Raw genomic sequence first — 20,901 nt, 5'->3', positions numbered from 1 at the left:
ATATTTCAAACTTAGTCTAAGGCATTTTTATTTGTTATGATGGACATTACTACTACTATATTTTAACGAAACACACTCATCCACACACACACACACACACAAAAAGAAAAACCATAACAATTTTTTAAGTTGTCACGGCATTTCTGAAAACACAATTCAGAAAATGTATATAAAAAAAAAATCATGATCAAACCCACTAACAAGACAGAGAAAACACTAGAATGTCAGTTATTTGAATAAAAAATGATTTTACAGAAAAGGTAGGGAGACATTTCATGTTTATTTCACTAAAGTGTTTAAATCTATTTACCTCTAAATAAGGAAACTATCACACTATCTAAAAAATTGAATATGATGTCCTCTAATTTAAAAAAAATATATATATAAACCCTTTGTGATTGATGGCTTAGGAGTAGGAGACTCGCAGTGGGGGTAATATCACAAGAGGACACTAACCTGTGCAGACTGCAAAGCCTCCCTTAGAGGGTCACTGAAAAAGAGGTGTACAGAGAGAAGGAGGATAATTAGATGCTGATCCCAGCTGATTAGAGAAATGGCTAAGGTGTCATCACGCACTTGAACAAACCTGACCAAGTTAACTTCAGTTTGAAAAACATTTTTTTTCTTTTTGTTATTTAATTTATCTGTTGTGTTTTGGTAAAATCCTAAATTTACTCCATATTTTTTTTAGTTTTCTGCCATCTGATGTGGCCACCATTACTGACGGCATGGCAGTTGTTTGAATTGCCCTTCTTATGTTTAATTGGAAAAGAGATTGAACATAACACCTGTTTGATGTGAAATGAAGGATGTTGTTTGAGTTTTATTTCATTTTATTACTTTTGCTTGATTTAAAGACCTCACTATTTTTCTTTTATTGTCCTCACATTGCAGATACCTCTGAATAAAAGGTGGTGGTTAATTCAGGCATTAAGCTCTGACTGATTTTTACTGGGTTGTTACATTTACAGCCTCTCATGGAAGAACTGAGAAATCTTTTTTCTTATGCTGAATATAAAACATTTTACCAATGAATGAATGAATGAATGAAAGCATTTTATTACAAGACACCAGTATAAAACAATCTACAACTATCACAAAATGGGACTCCCCAAAAGCCATAGTTGGCTTATAAATGGAGCCCCAGTGAACACACAATAAGATTTTTATCCAGTCTAATCAATTCCATCAATCTAAAGTAAGTCTAGAAAACTACCTAGAATTCTATATTTAAGAAGATATGGTTAGTTTCCAAGTTTTTACACATCAGCCTTCATTTCCATTGAATGCAATCATAAGGGCTATGTTCCAAATAATTTCTGATAATTTATATTTAAAGATTATATTAATTTAATATACCAGCCAAATTTTATTTAAAACTAAATATATGTTACTAAAAGTGCTTGTTTTAATTTATTTTTAAAGATGGAGAGAGATTGTACCTCTTTTATAGCACTAACTCATTCCAAATCTGAGGACCTTTGCATGTTACACTAAAACTTGTACATTTCACTTTACTTTTCTTTCCTTTTAAGAGTTGTTTTCCTCTTGTATTATGTTGATGAGTAGGTAAACTAATTGGTATGAGAAGACAGAGTCTGTCATTAAGCTTAAATACTACATCATACAAGCATAATGAAAGATATTGCACTCAGTCAGTTTCAGAAGTCTATACCTATGAAAAAGAGAATCCAAGGGAGCATTGTACCTGGCCCATGATATAACACGTATCACTTTCTTCTGTAATATTCGTAATTTGTCAAGATAGCTTGGATACGTATTACACCATATGATATTACAGTTATTTAAATGAGCCTCGAACAGAGACCTGTACAAGGTTAGAATAGCTTCAATAGGAAGAAAGTGTCTCAGTTTGAGATTTTCATCAATGTGTATTCCTAAAAAAATTATGGATTCTACTCTTTCAATAGCTATCCCACTCATCATGATCTGTCCATCGTCATTATTTTCTATTTGATCGAAATATTATAAAATTAGTTTTGTTTATGTTTAATGCTAATTTATTACATTTGAACCAGGTATCCACTTTTATCAACTCTTCATTTAAAACATATTTGAGATGTTCTAAGTTTTTGTGTGATAGAAGTAGATTAGTATCATCTGCAAGAAGAACTTTATGAAGGATGTTAGATAAATTTACAAAATCATTTACATATAAAATGAAAAGAAGTGGTCCTGGTATCGATCTCTGAGGGACTCCACAATTTATAGTTTTATGTTGTGAAATACAATTTTCTGTTTACACATATTGCTTCCTTTCATACATATAACTTCTGAACCAACTAAGTGCTGTGCCTCTGACACCATAATATTGCAGTTTGCCTAGAAGAATATTAAAATCAATGGTATCAAATGCTTTTGATCGATCGAGAAAGATACCAATAGCATATTCTCCCGTATCAATAGCATCATTGATTTTTTCAATGAGATCAAGAATAGCCATACAGGTTGTATTCTTTTTCCTAAAGCCATATTGTGATGGGTAGAGTATGTTCAATCTATTTAAATAATCACTAAGTCTGGAGTGGATTATTTTCTCTCGTACTTTTGAGAGAGTTGGTAATATAGAGATTGGTCAATAATTTTGCACGATATTTTTGTCACCAGATTTAAATACAGGAATGATTTTTGCAATTTTTGTCATTTTTGGTACCACCCCACTAACTAGTGATAGATTTATAGTATAAACAAGTGGATCCACTATTTCATTTACAATGGCTTTGATAATTTTAATACATAGTCCAATATGTCAAGATGTGTCTACTACATTTGTGACTGAGAGCAAGTTATTTGGAATAATTGTGAAATGTTTCATGAGAGCTTTTCTTAATCATCTGATGCATTTTTAATTTCATATCTAATATCAAAGAATTAACAAAAACAAACAAAAAAAGATGCTTCTTTGTTGTTTGCTGATTGTGGTGTTCTTAAGAAACTTTCCTGTCAAGAGCCAACAACAAACATACCAACTAATCTTTAATCATTGGCTGAATGGTTTGAGATGGTTTATCTGTATAGAATTGGCTGTAATCTGCTTTTTCACCCAGAATCATGTGGTGATACCATAAGGTTAAGTTTCCATCAGACGACCTTAAAGCATCAAAATATTCATTAACTGTTAAGCGCAACAAATTGATTAATAGAAATCAATATTTTTATCATTTTAATCAACTCACCAAAATCCCACTCTCAGATTTAGACTTGTTTTGTACGTACGTGTGTATGTATTAGGTTCATGACACAATTTCTCAAATTCCCAACTAACAATCGTGTCTAACACAATAAACAATCTTGTCATTGTTCATCAACACTGTGTCAGACAGATGCTGGTAAATGTGTGTTTTTGTCTCATCTCATCTCATTCCATCTCATCTCATCTCATTCCATCTCATCTCATCTCATCTCAATTCATCCCATCCCATCCCATCCCATCTCATTCCATCCCATCTCATTCCATCTCATCTCATCTCATTCCATCCCATCTCATTCCATCTCATCTCATCTCATCTCATCTCATCTCATCTCATCTCATCTCATCTCATCTCATCCCATCTCATCTCATTTAATTTAATTTAATTTAATTTAATTTCATTTGCTTAACTCACTGTTCTTCCTCCTTGCAAACATGTGTAGGAACTGGAAGTGATGGTTAAAAACTGACTGGAATTTGAGAAATTATAAAATAATGTGATACGTGAGTTACAAGAGCACCAAGTGAAATATTTTAAGGGATTTAACAACTTTAATAGCTCAGCACATTTCCTCAAATGTAGCTCTGGTTCTATTTTATGGGACTCTGCTGTATATGAGAAGGAAATATGGCTTTCCTTGAAACCTTTAGGTTCTTTTAAGATGAAGATTTAAAAGTATAAGATACAATGCAGCTAAATCATGTAAAGATTAAAGCATGTTTTTCAACATATCATATACAGTATATCTATGAACTGTCCACAGCTCCATCAAATGCTGTTCTGTCTGCTCTTTAGTTGTTTCCAGCTTGTCTTCTTTCATGTGGATTATATCTTGATTTCTTGGGGGGATTGTAGGTTTTCCTTTTTTGATGGCAACTCTGAGTCTGTATTCTAGCAGCCCTGAGCACCTCCGGTCATTTGAGGAAATTAATCTCCAGTCATCAGTTAGTCCTGAGTCACTCACCTGTCATCTTGCCTTCTGTTGTTTCATGCATGCTCTGTTCCTTTCCACGAATATTTCCCTATGGACATTTACATCCCCTCAAACTCCCCCATGTTTTAGTTAAAATTTCCTGCTAATGCACTTTTACTTAAGTAGTTTAGTAGTAGTGATCATGCAGAATTTTATATCTAATGTTAAACAGCTGTATTTGTATCTCTTGAGTTTTGGATTTTCATTTTCTGTTTATCATTGCATGTCCTCTGTACAAAGATATTAGAGAATTAAAGTTTCTTCTCCTCTAACCAGGTGCATGACAGTGCAGTGTATGCAGAAACACCCTCACCTGCTACACAAGTATCAAAGAGGAATTTCATGAAAATATGTTTATATATATATATATATATAATGTTTCATTTGTTCCATCTGACACATGGGGGAAGCTGAGGCTTTCACGTATGAACAGTAGCTATGTGGGCTGCATATTCATCACTGGTCACTTTGTTAGTACTGGGTTGGACCCACTTTTGCCTTGCAAACTATCCTAATTCTGGTATAAATTCAAAGTATTAACATTTCTCAGAGATTTTGGTCCATATTGACATGATAGCATCACACAGTTGCAGATGATTTGTTGGCTTCACATCCACGAAGAAAATCTGTTGTTCTTAGCTGACAGGAGTGACACTCAGCTTTAGCCCATCCACTTCAAGATTCAGTTTGTTGTGTTTATTTATGTTACTGTTGACATCAACAAAGCATTTTGGTCCAGGTAACTTCACTAAATATTTTCTCTTTTCAGGCCATTCTCTGTAAACTGTAGATATGGTTGTGTGTGATCTGCAGTTTCTGAAATACACAGACCAGCCAGTCTGGCCCCAACAACCATATCACAGTCTCTTAAATTCTAATGAGCATGTCCAAGTTCGATATATATCTCCATCTCTTTGAAACAATAACTTCACACCATATTTTTTTAGGTATGTTATCGGCATTGCCTCTAGTATAATTCCACTGCATTAACACTAGGTGGAACTAAGTAGCCATCAATCGGCAGCTGGGTGATTGTACAGTTAGTAGTAATCACTCAGATGTAAAGTACTATGCCTCCCTCTAGCTAAGCTTTTAGATTATTGTGTCATTAAACGATCTAAAACCATTATCTACAAAGAAAATGAAGGGCTGAAGGGCTTTTGGTTGATAGGCTATCAGTATCAGGGTACATTGTTTGCCACTGATTCTTCCAACTGATTGGTTGGACAAAGGGGAGAGAGAGAGAGAGAATCTTCCACTCTATCCCCAGATTTGCTCTCACCTCACCTGCAAGTGGAAATTACCACCAGTGTAGCTGTTCGTATGGTCTTTAGTTTGAAGTCAATCCCACCAGAAGCAGAAGTGCGCACTAATATCAAACCTTTACTGAAGTAGATTGAAAAGGTTTAAATCCAGCAATTTCAACTTTATTTGTTTCAGTGATTAGGATATGTTACCCCTTTATGGATGAAACCTGAACTAAAAGTTGGTACTTGGATGAAATCTCTTTGCGTAAAGGAGCGCGTCTGAATCATATTGCGCAGAATCTCTGGATTAGTTTGCAGGAGTGAGGCGCATCTCCATCTCACAGGATGCGAGTAGCGCGCTGAATGTTGTAGCATGGTTTTAGGCAGGGGGAACTAAACTTGCGCAAAGAGCCACATTCTGCACAAGTAGAGATTGTTTGTCTCAAGTATAGGTGATACAATGTCAGCCATTCGGAGGAAATTTGGTGAGGACTATCAGGTGGTGAACACCAACCGGAGCATGACTTTTTCTGCACCAGTAAAGAGAAAGAGGCAACGCTTTGTGGAGAAGAACGGCCGCTGCAACGTCCAGCACGGTAACCTTGGAGGGGAGACCAGCAGGTACATCTCCGACCTTTTCACCACGTTGGTGGATCTCAAATGGCGATGGAACCTGCTCATTTTCATCCTCACTTACACAGTAGCGTGGCTGGTCATGGCTTCAATGTGGTGGGTAATTGCATACATCCGCGGCGACCTGAGCCACGGGGGACACGACTCGTCCTACACCCCGTGCGTCGCCAACGTATACAACTTTCCCTCAGCGTTCCTGTTTTTCATCGAAACCGAAGCGACCATCGGCTACGGCTACCGCTACATCACGGAAAAATGCCCCGAGGGTATCATCCTCTTCCTCTTCCAGTCTCTGCTGGGCTCCATCGTGGACGCTTTCCTAATCGGTTGCATGTTCATCAAGATGTCGCAGCCGAAGAAGCGCGCGGAGACGCTCATGTTCAGCCAGGACGCAGTGATTTCGCAGCGGGACGGGAAGTTGTGCCTCATGTTCCGAGTGGGGAACCTGCGAAACAGCCACATGGTGTCCGCACAGATCAGGTGCAAACTTATCAAGGTACGTTACAGGCTGACTATCCAAAAACCACTGTTCCTCTTGTGCAATCTCAACTCTTGAAATAAGGTAATCACAAGCAAAGACTGTTTGCACTTAATCTGTTCATAAAGTTGTGGTTATATTGTCTTAAAGCGTCTTAAGTCATGCATTAATTTTCTATTAATCTCGAGAATTGATTATAATCCCTAAGGATTTCACTGTTCGATATATTTTAATGGCTCACCATTTACATTTACCCCTAAAGATCCACCTTAAAGTTGAACTGATCACTGTTTCTGCCCCCCTCTTAATATCTGAGCTCCTGAGTGTGTTGTCTAATACAGTCAGGGTCATCACAAACTACCCCCCCCCCCCCCCCCCCCCCCCCCCCCACACACACACACAGAGACACACACTTAGTCAGCAGAACCTCTATAGGACCATATATCTAAGTTCATCTTTAGTTTCAGCTGTCCACACATGAGATGAATGAGCTCCCAAGGGACAGCTGAAACTATGCTTATTGATTAAAAGATCAATTGAGCCTATTTCTCTGGCTCACAATGATTGTAACTCCAGAGGTCACTAAGAATGCTACAAATCTGAAGCACCGAGAGCTGACAGCGATAAAGCTTTTTATGAAGTGGTGTCAGTGGTGAAAAAAGCCAGAGGATGAAAGCAGAGCTGAGGCAGCTGCTGGTGGCCATGATAAAAGAGAGGAGGAAAACAAATGTCAAACAACTTCACAGCTGAAATAAACTAAAACTTCAGTGCCAAACAGCATCCCCCCCCCCTGTCTCACACCCCCACCTGGGAAATGCGCTTCTCATTTCCCTCTCAGTGATGTTTTTCTCTTTCTTTCTTTCTTTTTTTTTTCTGCTGTGCAGAATTGTCAGTGCTGAAAAAGCAAAACCCATGCACAGCAATTCATCACGCAGCAAGGATTTTGTACAAGTCCTACATTATTTCATTAGCACTACATTTCAAGCCATAGCATATGTCTTAGTGTAGCTTTACTGTATTTTGACAGAGAGTTAGTCATGCATTTGCAGTCTCTGTGGAGTAGTGCGATGACATCAAGTGACAGGTTTGTAAAACCTTGATGGAAAGTTTCTGGTTTTAGCTCAGTGAGGGCTTACACTTTATGTTTCAGATCCTTGCCAGGCAAATAATATCATTTAGTGCAGTGCTTTCTGTTAAACACACACTGTTTTCTTATTTCATTTCAGTTAAGTTAAAGAACAGAAGATATCTGTTAGAGGAATAAAAGTCACTTAGCACATAAAAAGCCAAGATTAATTAACCGCCTACTATTTCAGCTCCTTCTTGAATGGTTTTGATTTTTATTTTGTAATAATTTCTTCTTTAACTACCAGCCAAGAACAATATGGTTTCTTGATTGCACTTAATCAACAAACCATTGAAGCGGGATAATCGAGAAAAAGAAATGCAGTATCATCAACTTTTCCTCAGACAACAGCAGTGAGACTCAGACACTGTGATAGTTCTCTGTAATGCATTCTCTCACCAATAGTCATTTCTGTTTGAAATGACAGAATGTTGCAGGAGCTGAAATAAAAAGATTGTTGGCATAGTTTCAGTTGATGCTTTTTGTATTAGAGAGCTGGTATAATGATTGCTGCAGTACTGTTGTGGGTTATAAACACAAGAGATTCTTGACTGTAGTATTTTCTTCAGGTTTAGTGGACCTATATGTCAAACTAATGTAAAAACCTCTGTTGAGATGTTTTTCCTCTTATTTGTGTTTCTCATTTTCTTTTAATTAGATGGCTTTTGGCTTTTGTTCATAGATTTGTTGATGTGATATATGTGGTAAAATGCAATCATGCCATGTAAAGATTTCTTAAATGATGATTAAATGATCTTTTTAAGCAAAAACTATTTATGTGTTGGCAGATTTTCAGATACCCAGGACATCCTAATAATTAGCTTAGAAGCATCACATTCAGTGCCATCTGCTGCACAGAGGTAAAGTGTAAAAAATCAAAGTGTGTTTTTTTGATTTACTTTAATCCTGTGCAGTTGCATATCAGAAACCAACATAACTTATTGAAACAGATGTGGCATCTATGTCAAGAGCAAGCCTTTGCTTTCTTTGAATTCTGGACTGAATGTGCAGTTAGAAACAGTGAGCAAGATATCAACATAGCAATGCTGCACTGACGTTTTAGAGCTCACAAAGCTACGTCACTGTGCCATCAGACTGTCAGTGGCATATATTGTCCTGTGAACTGACTCTGCATCCTCCTGTAGTGCTACATAAGCATTTTTGGCAACAATAGTGTGGTTTGTGTTTAGGTAATGCTCACTTCAAGGTCACAGTCAGGTGGCCTCCTCACTAACTTGAGTGAGGAAATGAGGCATGCTGCAGTAAATCCTTGTAACGGAGCTGTGTAAACGCTGTGTGACATGGCAGCAGCAATCTGTTAGTGACATAGTCAAGCTGAGGCATAGGTTGTAAATTCTTATGGGACCTGGACACTCTGGATTTTAGCATTAAGTTAAGTTGTTTACAATATGCATTAGTTAGCTTTATAAGGACATTTTAATGAAACATAATTTGGTGCAGTATTCCAGCTCTTCAACTCCATGTTCAGGGTGAAATTTAAAAATTACATTTACTGTCTGCTGGCTTTAAGGTTTGCCAAAATGGCAGTTTATGAATAAAAAAAACATCCTGCAAATGGATTACAATTTGTAATAATTCATCACCTCCCTGTTTTTATATGAGTGTGTTGCTGGTAGCTTTTTACCTTAGATATGATGCTGGGTCTGACAACTGAACAGCTCAAAGTTATGAAGTGGAAGCAAACGCTGCATCTTTTCCATTTCCAAATGTCCTTTCAATGATCTTCTTAATATTATTTCTGATAGAAATGCATGACTCACCTTGAATATCACCATCTTTTTATGTTATGGCCTCGATTTTTAGTTATATGCCTGTCAGTCTGGCATGGTGGGCAGACCAAAATTCTTCAGTGATTATTTTAAATGAACTGCATACATTAACCAGATTTTCATAGCTGAATTTGATAAGCATTTAGAGGATTAAAATAAGAAAAGGTGAATAGAAATGATGCAACTTGTACTGCCACCATCTGACAATGCTACAGTCTGGTCCGTTCACTTCAAGCCAGTCAATAGAAACATGTCTGTTTTGCAACTTTTTAAACAATTACTTCAGATTTGCTTTGCTGCTGCATGGAAACTATTTTTACTAAATAATTAAAGCCAGATATAGGAGCAAATAAGCAATGGCAAAAAGATGGCACAAGGCTAAATTTGTGAGTGGAAATCATTGTCATACGTGCTGAATTAATCCCAGACAGATGTAAAGATAACATATTATGGTCATTTGCAGGTTCATGATTTTAGCTGTTTCCCAAAATAAGTTTTTGAGCTTTAATGATAAAAAAATACATTATTTTTATCTGTTCTCTACAATGTTGCAACATCTCTTGTCACTTCCGGTCTGAAACCCTTTGTTTTAGCTCTTGTCTCTTAAAGGCTCTTTTCCAGTTAGCCATTAGGCAAATGTCCGGTCATATGTTTTGGGAAACTTTTCTATTGGATTTAATGGGAAAGTTTTCCAAAACATATGACCAGTAGTGTATGCAAATATGTTTCATAGTGATGTAGACCAGTGGTTCCCAACCTATTTTTCACGGAGACCCCCTTCATGCATATACTAAAAAGCCATGGACCCCTGCCCCACCCCGTGCTGAAACCATGCTTGGTTTTTATGGCTTCAAAATTGAGATTCTCACCATAGATAATGTATTCTGTCTGACACCTGTAAGTTAAATAAATTAACATATAACCTTACTTTTTTTTCTCTTAAAATAGGGACAATATGTGGACATACATCACAATACCCCTGTGCTCTTTGGGGTACCCCCTTTTTTGGGAGGGGGGGAGCCTGGACTCTTTGTTGAAAAGAATAATTCCCTTTGTTGTGGTCTTTAGGATTTGTAATTTTGCAGACATTTTACACACACTGGAAGCTGTAGTACATTTAAGTAACAGGAAAAAGCCCAACAAAGTTCAACATAAACTCTTTATGCAGGAGATTGTGGTGATTCTTTACGGCATATTATCCTAAGCTTTCACTGGGATTTATTTTAATTATCACCCATGGGGAAATTAACCTGGAATTTCATATTTAGAACCCAGTTAGAAGCCTCTGTAAATCTAAGGGTTTAGCTGGCATGTAACTGGAACCCAGTCCCTAACTTTAACCATATGCAGTGCTTGTTGAATGTCAACTGGTTGCAGAACACTCACTTTAACTTAGGAGATAACTCGTGCTCTGCAGAGACACCTACTTGTTACAATTGATCCAATCACTGTGGAAAATTCTAAAAGTAGATTCTGATCTAATTCATCTGTCACATCATTTTTTAAAATAGCAAATAGAAAAACCAAATGCACATGTTGATAAAATTGATGCAGGTGTACCCACAATCAAAAGAGAGTTTACACCTTTTCAGTATGAACAGCATTTGACTAGATTCTATTTTTCATTGTAATAAAAATCTGCTTTGGTGCACACATAAAACAAATTATCAGCACAAACTTTAGCTGAAGCAACACTTTGCATTCTAAATCCATAATGCATGGGAACTTAAAAAGATAAAAGTCCTTGAATTGCCATTAATATTAATGCAGCATCCATTAATAAATCAGTAGAATGCAGAGGTGTAATGACCCTTAAAGCACTGGTGGGATATGAGTTAAAAGACATGATAACACGTTAAAATCCTGCATGAAAAACACATACACACACAAAAAAAATCACTCAGACAAAAGAAAAGAACAAAGCACTGAACATCAGTGATGTGGCAAACTGTGGCAACAATGTGGGACTAAACTAAATACAAAGGAAGGGAGTGACAGCTGGGTGGTGCTTGTCAGTTTTTGCAGAAGCTTGTCTCAGTAGGTTGGTCCTCAGCAGGCGATAGGTGATAAGGGTTTTCAGCAGACAGACAGACAGGCAGGCCGACACGCCAGCATAACTCGCAACATCTGCCACTTCCAAACTCTGAAGGACAAGGAGAAAATTAGGAGAAAAATGAGAAGAAAGGACGAAAAAATTGAATTGTCTTTAATGTTGTGGAAAAATTGAGAATGGCAGTTCAAATGTCTGTGAGCTTGATGAATGGTTCAAAGTTAAGCTGGACGTATGCCAACTAATTTCTATTACACACAAGAACAAATGTGCAAGAATGTGCTTCTTTTAAACTTACATTGTGACCCTTTGGGTTATTTGTATTAGTCGCTCTCTTTCACAGACTCACACACACACACACACTCAGGCACACACACCCTAACAACCTGTCACACACAGAAGGAAGTGAGTCACCAGGGATAGGGCCTGCTTTCACTCAACCTGACTCTCAGGTGGTTTGGTAAATTAAGCACTCCCTCTATATCAGGACCGCTTCCAAAGACCATTAATTTCCCCCTGTGGCACAGACTGTTTAGCAGCAGTAAGAGAACACACAAGTCTTTCACCTTAAAACCTTTTAGAGTTTAGCATGTTGCTCTGTTCTTTGCAGGGTTGTAGTTTCCCTGCAACACTTTAGTGCTGCTGTAGTCAGTGAGATGTGAACAATGCTTACAAACCAAAAGCTTAACCTTAATAACTCAAACATCTTAGATAGGACTTTCCAGGAAACTAGTTTTAATCATGTTGATTGGAGAACAAAACTAACAAATGAGACACCTGGTTGCACTTTGTCAATGACAATTTACTCAGAAATAATTTTCAAAAGAATTGGGAATATCAATATATTAATAGGGGAATATGACTGGCTTTTGAAAACTATTTTGATGTGCTTCTATTTATAAGAGATGGAGGAAACATTTCTAGAAGAGGAGGAGAGATTGACAGTAAAAGGGGAAAATCAATTCCACCGGCACCATCATTGTTTTGCCTGTCTTTGACATCTTATGACATATTTCTGAGGGATGGTAGCAGAAAGCTGGTTAATGAGCAATAAATTATCTTCTGCTTAAAAATGCTATTCTAACCAAATAAAGTTATGCTATTTTTAGTGTATTTTCTGACATCTGATAATTGATACCACTCTCAGATTATGTCTTGTTATATGATTTCTGCATACACAACTTGCTCAGTTAGCTATGCTGCAGTTTCTTTAGTGTTGTATGTAACCAGGCTAATGTTGATTCTTCTCAAAACAAGGATCCATATTATACTTTTGCTTGTCTTCCTCTTTGTCTGGTGTGTTTTATCAAAAATTGAGACTGAACTATGTGCATGCATTGTTTGCACACTCGGCCCCAAATTTTTGCCTGCATACATTTAGCTGTGGAGAGCTCCAAAGGACCTTCACAGACTAGTAAAGATAACTAAATTTATCAGAATGAGACACACTTTATTGATCCCAGACTGGGAAATTGCAATGTTATAGATGCATTATTGAAATGAGAGAGAGAATGAGGGTAAATTAAACTAATCGAAGCAAAACTACTATATCAAGAACACACTTCACACACTACTTAGGTTAAAAATAGAAAAGAAAATAAATATTAAAGAAGCAGAGTTAAGTCCAGAGTCTCTGTCTGACAGAGAACTATTGTAAAGTGCTATGGCCTATGTTGAAGAAAGATTTTAGGTAGCGTTCTTTGTGACAGTGGAGCTGGAGCTCCGCTGTCTGTCCGCTGTGTGGTGGAGAGGGTGGTCTGGGTTATCCATGATAGATAACAGTTGGTCTGCAGGCCACGGCTTCAAACATCTCCTTCCTGCAGCCAATCATGGAGTGTTTTGTTTGGTTTCTGTGTCACAGGGTTAGAAAGTACAATATTTATCTGAAGTAAACAGATTCATGAATTTCTAAACTTAATAGTACCAAAACACCAAACACGATACATTAAAGATGACTTTAACTTTGGATGAAAAGACACCGTACAGTATTATACACTTAATGACTGATCTGCTGAGTGGCTTGAAGGATGGCAGTGTGTTGCAACAAAAGTGGAGCTTGTGTTGTTTTGTCACAGCCCACTGTGTTGGCATCCCCTGCTGTATGCCCTGTCAAGGCATAAAAGAGACCATAAATACCAATAGTGACACAGTTTTTTTCTTTATAAAAAAATACCCCAAACCGGAGTTGCTTTCTGAGTTTTAGATTTAACATTAGTGGAAGTGTAACATAGACTCTCTGTCTGTGTAATAATGGGAGCACCCAACACTGATGCAGCATGATGGGTGACACTTTCTCTCATGAAAGTGAGCCAGGGAACCGTGGGCACAGACGTCTTCCTGTGAAATGTCACACCCTTCTGTCCTCAGCATCACTGTGAATACAAATGACAGCCTGTCTGCCATCTGTGGACCAAACGGCTTCTCGGCGAAAGAGCCAAGAATTTAACATCAGGCGAAAGGAAAAAAATATTTAAATTGAGCCATGACAGAGTAAAAAAAACTTAATAAATGCTGAATTTGTGACTTTTTTTTTTATTCATGCATGATAATGCTGGAGTACCTTTCTCTTTGTTATTAGCACACGACAGCATTGCAAAAGGCAGGGAAACACAGTGATGATGAAACTTCTTCTCTACATGTGACATTTCTTTAAGCCAAAGACACCAATTTTTTAAATAATAGTCAATATCCTCTATTGTTTGACATTTTTCGGGGCACATTTTATATAAAAAATACTCCTAAGTGGTTCCTTGTTAAATTAAAGAAAACTTTCTTTTTTCAACTACTTTTTGTTTCAGTGACAAATTAATATTGAATCCAACAAAATATATATTTTTAGAGAAATTTAGTTATGCCTTCCTAGCTTACAAAGCCTGTAGATATATAATGCAAACTGTGCCTTTATTTAAGTTCCATTATTTTGCAGCAGTACCATTATATAAGTGTGCACGAGAGCAAAGAAAATTAAAAGAAAATTCCTTTCCTTTTTCTCATTATCTCCTGCCTCTATAAGTGAGGATGATGGACAGTTCATTTAAATATGTCACCCCAGCAAAGGTTAAAAATGAAAACAACTTCAAACTTCAGATTTCAAGTGGTTCCTTCACTGGTAACTGTAGGCTACGTGTAAAGCAAAAGTTTGACATTACTGAGAAGAGGCTTTGTTTGCTTTCTTAGAAGGAAAATGATTGTTAAAATTTTTATGTTAGTAGCTAAACAGCTAGAGCTGGGATGAGACTGGAAAGTTCTGTGAGCCTGTTGGATGTCTGCAAAGTGGTCCTAACTACCAGCAATACTAAATCTGTAATAAAACTGCAAATTTGCTGCCCATTTTAGATTCCTATTTGTATCTGAGACATATAATTTACTAACATATAACTAGTTTTAGTGATGCTGGTGGGCAGATTTCCATACATTTGGACAAAGCCAGACCAACTGAATGTCTTTCCTTATAGCTCAGGACTAATCTTCCTCTCTTGTTTGAAACTGATATGAACTAGAAAATAAGATGTGATGTGCTTTTGCATTATATAATTATGATTAACACAGGTAGGAGTAAATAGGATTACAGTTGGGTTAAATTGGACTACATTTAAAAGTGCCCCATGACATTAATATAAATAAGCTGAACTGCAAGTGAAAAAAATAAATATCTGAACATATTTAATTAATTTCTGTCTTAAGTTATGGGATTGTATTTCTCTCTCCTTGTGAGAGCCAAGGTCAGGGTCTTTCCCAACTGTTTTTAAGCAGGCTGTGGTCAGACCACTCATCAAAAAACCTTGACCCATCAGTTCTGTCTTTTCTCTTCTCCTCTCCAGCTCCACAGTCCTCTGGTGTTCCACATGGTTCCATTCTAGGCCATGTTCTTTTATCTTTGTACATGCTGCCCTTAGGTTCTGTTATATCAAATCTGCATATCTATCTGCATGACATAGAACACTGGCTGTTACAGAACTTCCTCTGTCTGAACGAATCAAAGACTGAATTCATCTTCTCTGGTGGCTCCAGTACAACAAACACAGCTCCAAATCTAACACCTCTAACCACCCACGTCAAATTCCACAGTTCAGATAGGGGCAGAGAGGAAATCAGACACGGAAGCAGTGTAAAACCTTCCTGTATTTTTCAAAATAAAAGACCCCGTAAAGATATATGCTGCTGAACCAAGAAAACATTACATGTTTAACTGGCCAGGGGTCTCAGTGTTTTTTTTTTTTTTTTTTTTTTGTCATGGACCACGGATGTTTATCCTGAAACTGGAGAATCACACGATTCTCCAATTCTACTGCGATTTTGTGATCTTGCAGATCCTGCTAGGTGGACTGCACTCGTGGGCGTGCCACACCAGATATGCTCCTAGTGTATATTGCCACGCCACGGAGGTCTCACAAAACCGTGGTGCAGTCTAACTTGGCGCACATGCACCTGCATGAGGGGTCAGCCATGCAGTCTGGAATCTCAAACCCAATAACCAAATAAAATCTGTGGTCAGGGAAAGTTTCTTTCATCTTCGCCTGTTGGCCAAAGTCAAACCATTCCTCAGTCATAAGGACCTTGAAAAAAATGTCCACGCCTTTATCAGTTCACACTTGGACTATTGCAACGCCCTTTACACTGAAATAAACCAGGATTCTCTGCATCATCTACAGCTTGTGCAGAATGCAGCTGCCTGGCTCCTCAACAACAGGCCTACCCATAAACAGAACTGCTGTCCTGTATTCTCCACTCTGGCTACCTGTTCAATTCAGAATTCAACTTAAAATCCTACTGTTTGTTTTCTGATCCTTCCATGGCCTTGCACCTCTTTATCTATCTATTTTTGCTTGCTTTTATCTCTGTTCAGCACTTTGATCAACTAGAATTCTTTTAAAGCACTTTATAAATAAAATGTAATTGATTTGATTAATTGTGTTCATGGCGCCATTTAATTTCTTTGGTTACCAAATCCAAACTGTAAGTTCCTGTTCTCTGTAAGTTTTAGTCTCATAAACTCTAGACACAGCTCACAGAGTGACCAAAACCTGGCTCTTTTTTAGTCAGTGTTTTCTTCCTTTACTTGATAACATCACCATATAATTGTATAGTGCTAGCTTTGTGGCTAATTTGACATAGTTTAAGCAAAAAAAAACAAAAAAAAAAAAGCGCTGCTGTCGGACTAATTTTTCTCAAGTTAGGTGACTGAAGAGACCAGACTGGATCTTTCTGAGAGCAGACTTTAAAAGTTTGGGGTTTAAGCAGATTCATTCCAACACAAGAGGAGAGCTACAGCTGCAACATTAAAATATCCAAGCCTCCTCTAATGGGCTCCCCAGATAAAATGATGCACCAGTAACTGTGCACCAAATAATTCCTTAAAAAATTAGGCTAAGTCAGTCGAATTCTGACCACTTTAAATTAATGAATATGAATATGTAAGCTCCAAATCCAAATCTAGAATAATTACTCTTGTTGAATAGAATTGTGAATTTAACCCAGTAATGTCCTGATTATTTCTGTTTTCAGTCTCGGCAGACCCCTGAGGGTGAGTTTCTGCCCCTGGACCAGTGTGAGCTGGACGTAGGTTTCGGCACGGGAGCGGACCAGCTTTTTTTGGTGTCACCACTAACCATCTGCCATGAGATCAACACCAAGAGCCCGTTCTTTGATCTATCACAGCGCTCGCTCATGAATGAGCAGTTTGAGATTGTTGTTATTCTGGAGGGCATCGTAGAGACCACAGGTGATTTCTGTTTCTAATATTATCTTTTCACCTTAATTTTGGGTAAGCGATTCTGTTCTTCATCATTCATCATCCTCTACCCTGTAGCATAAAGCCTTTCTCGGTAATACGAAATAAAATATTGAACAGAATGTTTAATTTCATGATCTTTAATTATTCAATACCACAAGCTTTTATCCATCATGGTTGTATTTTTCATGCCTCTTTCTCCCTTTTCCCTGAAGCAGTTCAACCCTAATAATCTTTCCCTCCCATTTGATAGTCTTCCTATTTTTATTCAATATTTACTTTCAGTGATTTTATTTTTGCCTTTTTTTCTTGTTTGCATTTGAAACATTTATTTACTCCATAAATTCTCTCTTGTAGGTATGACATGTCAGGCAAGGACATCTTACACTGAGGATGAAGTTTTGTGGGGCCATCGCTTCCTCCCTGTCATGTCACTGGAAGAGGGCTTTTTCAGAGTTGATTACTCTCAATTCCACAACACCTTTGAGGTCCCCACACCTCCTCACAGTGTCAAAGAACAGGAGGAGAAGTCTTCACTGACGTCACCCAATCCCCTACCTGTTGCACCTACTCCCTCCTCCCCTTTGCTGGGTAATGGTAGCCGGGGAGGCCGACGGGAAAGGCTCCTGTCTGCCGACAATGCAGACCACACAGAGGACCAGGCTTCCAGGCTGCCCAGCAAACTAAAGCGTATGAGCTCCACCAAGGAGGAGCATCTGTGGAGGGCGCTGAAGACGGGCCCAACCTTGCCTGGGGATAAAGCCTACAGCACAGGAGACCTGCCACTTAGTATTCAGAGGTTGAGGTCCAGCTCCATCACAGCCGCAAGGCAAGGACAACCAGAGGAGCAGGTACAACTGTTGTCCTTGGATGGAGATGCTGAGGAAAATGATGTGGAGAAACAGAGACTGCCAGCAGTCATAAGCACCATTGCAGCTCCATCCCCACCATTAGTGCAGATCCCTTTGGTAGGGAGTCGGCCAGACGAGAACCTGCCTCCCAAACTGCGCAGAATGAATGCGGATCGCTGACTGCTCTACCCGTAGGAATAAAACCCCAAAACTCAAACAGGCTAAATGGGCATTGCATTTAAATACAGACTCCTGTGATATAGTTTTTTTATTTTTCTTGTCTTGCAGCAATTTTTCTTTAGTTCATTTACTTACAAGCGCTATACCAAGTTGTCCATTGTTACAAATAGAAGGGCAACGCTAATAAGCCATCCCTCCGCTCATACTGTGAGTCAGTTTTGATAAATCACCATCTGTGCCCCCCCACTGCCTCCTAACACTTCTGTCTATGTGCTTGTTTCTTTTATTTCAGCTCATAGTTGCATCAAATGCTGTCTTATAATCATTAACTACTGTACCTGTACCTTTTTAATTTCAAAGCACCAAAGTGAGAGTTATACATGAGCTGCATTGACCATTTGCTAAAGCTGCCCCCCAAAACAGTGATGGTCTAGAAAGTGTTTGATGAAGATTATCAGGCTGTTGGTATTGCAATGAGTGTGAAGGGTAGTGTCCTTCCTTAGTTTCTCAATAAACAGAAGTTTGTTAATCTGCAATTTAAATGATTAAATTCCAGTAAACAGCAGGTCCAGCATGTCCAGCAGGGACAGTGTTTATACCTGCAGTGGAAGTTAGATATTACTTAATTAAGACAAGGCATCTGGAATATTAATTGCGTTCAGCCATTAGCCTTAGTTCCAGTCTATAACCACAGTTTAATGTATATAGGATCAGGTTCATATTTAGGGTTATTAATTAGTCCCCTTATTCCAGGTCTTTCTACTGGTCTAGATCAAGCAGGATGTTATTCATTAAGCCCAACTTATGAATCTAACATTAGCATATTTTGCTGTTAAGATACCAACATGTTCTCAAGGCATTATGAATAAATAATATGTCATTTCTGGCAGATCTATACTAATATGAAGACTTTTGAGTGTTTTTTAAAGCTTTTAAAATAAGGATTAAGGGTAAGTGTTTGGGTAAAAGTATACAGCACAATGTCAATGCTATTTAATCACATGAAAAAACACAAAATGCATAGTACTGACATACAGTTTGACTTGTGCTACTGATGCACTTTTTCGCCAGATCAGGCTGAATATACAACAAGCAAAATATCTATTTTTTCACATCTAGAAATGAGAACCTGCTCCGGTTTTTCTGACTATTAAAATCAAACACCCATTATTCTTAAATTCAATAAGACTTGGCAAATGTGTTGCCATTGTTGCTGCAAATCATGCAAATGGAGAGTGAGAATTAAAGGGTTGGTACTAGCTTGGATGAGCTGAATGACAGCTCCTCTGGGATTGGTTGTTAGACTGTTAGACTTGGGATAAAAATTGGCTCTTCAATTATGAGTTGACTCAAATCACTATGGCCAACTATTTGCAGATAAGTACCTCACAAAAACACAGCAGAAAAAAATAAATCCACATTAGGGTTCTTCATTCATATTTGTAGAACATTTTTATAAATACCTTTAGAAGACAATAGGTACTAAACTTTTTACATTATTATATTTTTCTAACAGTTTAATTAACTTGTTATTGTTAATAAGTATTCAACAAACAAAATAATATAGTGCTTATGAGATATTGTGAAGTATCTTAACTTTTATGGTTAGAGCTGAAACCTAAACTTGATTGTTCCACCTTATATGTGAAATTTTCTTTTTAATTATTAAATTTGATTATTTAGAGTGATTGCTATGGGATCTTTTTATGCTCTAAGATTATTTTCTGAATTTCTATAAACAAAATTCTGACTAGGCAGCTACAGAAAGTTGCTAAAACCAGTCATGCCATCAGTGATGTAAAATGATATAGCACGGAGGGGGGCCAGAGTTTAGCAGATGATCAATCAACCTGAACTGAGTGGAAAAAAATGATAAAATCTGATGCACAAAGTCACATTTACACACTATTTATTACTTTTATTGAAGAAGTGTTTCTTTACTTGCTCATTTCAGTTGTTTACAACTTTAAAATCTTTACCTCTTGGTGCAGAACATCCCCCTGTTACGCATGGGAGACCAAAAGCAATCACAGATCAGTTTTGGATGAGAAACTTTATTTCCTCTTGAAATGATTTAACAAATTTAATACTAACATTTAGGAATGCAGGGATGCTGACATCAGGGGTTATGTCTATTATTGTCAATTTAAACCTAAAACTTCGTATTGCAACTGCTAAATAAATTCTTTTTGAAAACAGATTATTTTTCTTTTAGTTCTGTATAATAATAATAATAATAAAAATAATAAAAATAATAAAAAAGATGCATCACATTGTCTGAGTGATTGCAGTTATGTATTTGCTGTTGTGCAACATCCAGAACCTGCAGAATGAATGAGCCCATATGTCATCTGCTGGGATGGTTTAACCAATATTCATCAAATATTAAAGCCTTATATGTGAGTATGAGTTCTTTATATTTTAAAGGATATTTTAAGAGGGTATGAGTTTAGAGTAACAGAGGCACCTCTGGTGATAGATAATCATTGGCTGGAAAGGTAACTGACCTCACTTGGTCCCCTTCTTACTTGAAATCAAAGCACTCGATCTTCTCCTTCAGCTGCAGAATCAGCTAATTATTGTGTCTTTAAGTCGCCATAAGTCATGGTGTTTACCAGCTCGCTCCCAGT

At 37.5% G+C, this 20,901-nt stretch overlaps 1 protein-coding gene across 1 annotated transcript; it reads left to right on the top strand.

Annotated features, from left to right (window-relative positions):
• The first annotated feature begins 5,507 nt into the window (after nt 1–5,507).
• Nucleotides 5,508–19,825, top strand: LOC121633072 (G protein-activated inward rectifier potassium channel 1-like). Its single transcript, XM_041974948.1, has 3 exons — nt 5,508–6,561; nt 17,015–17,231; nt 17,598–19,825. The coding sequence occupies exons 1-3, from the start codon at nt 5,893–5,895 to the stop codon at nt 18,269–18,271; spliced, it is 1,560 nt and encodes a 519-aa protein (XP_041830882.1). The 5' UTR covers nt 5,508–5,892; the 3' UTR covers nt 18,272–19,825.
• Nucleotides 19,826–20,901: the final 1,076 nt, after the last annotated feature.

Source organism: Melanotaenia boesemani, chromosome 21, assembly GCF_017639745.1.
Source record: "Melanotaenia boesemani isolate fMelBoe1 chromosome 21, fMelBoe1.pri, whole genome shotgun sequence".
Lineage (NCBI taxonomy): Eukaryota > Metazoa > Chordata > Actinopteri > Atheriniformes > Melanotaeniidae > Melanotaenia > Melanotaenia boesemani.
Note: the sequence above shows the minus strand (reverse complement) of the source record. Positions and strands in the feature narration are given on the sequence as shown.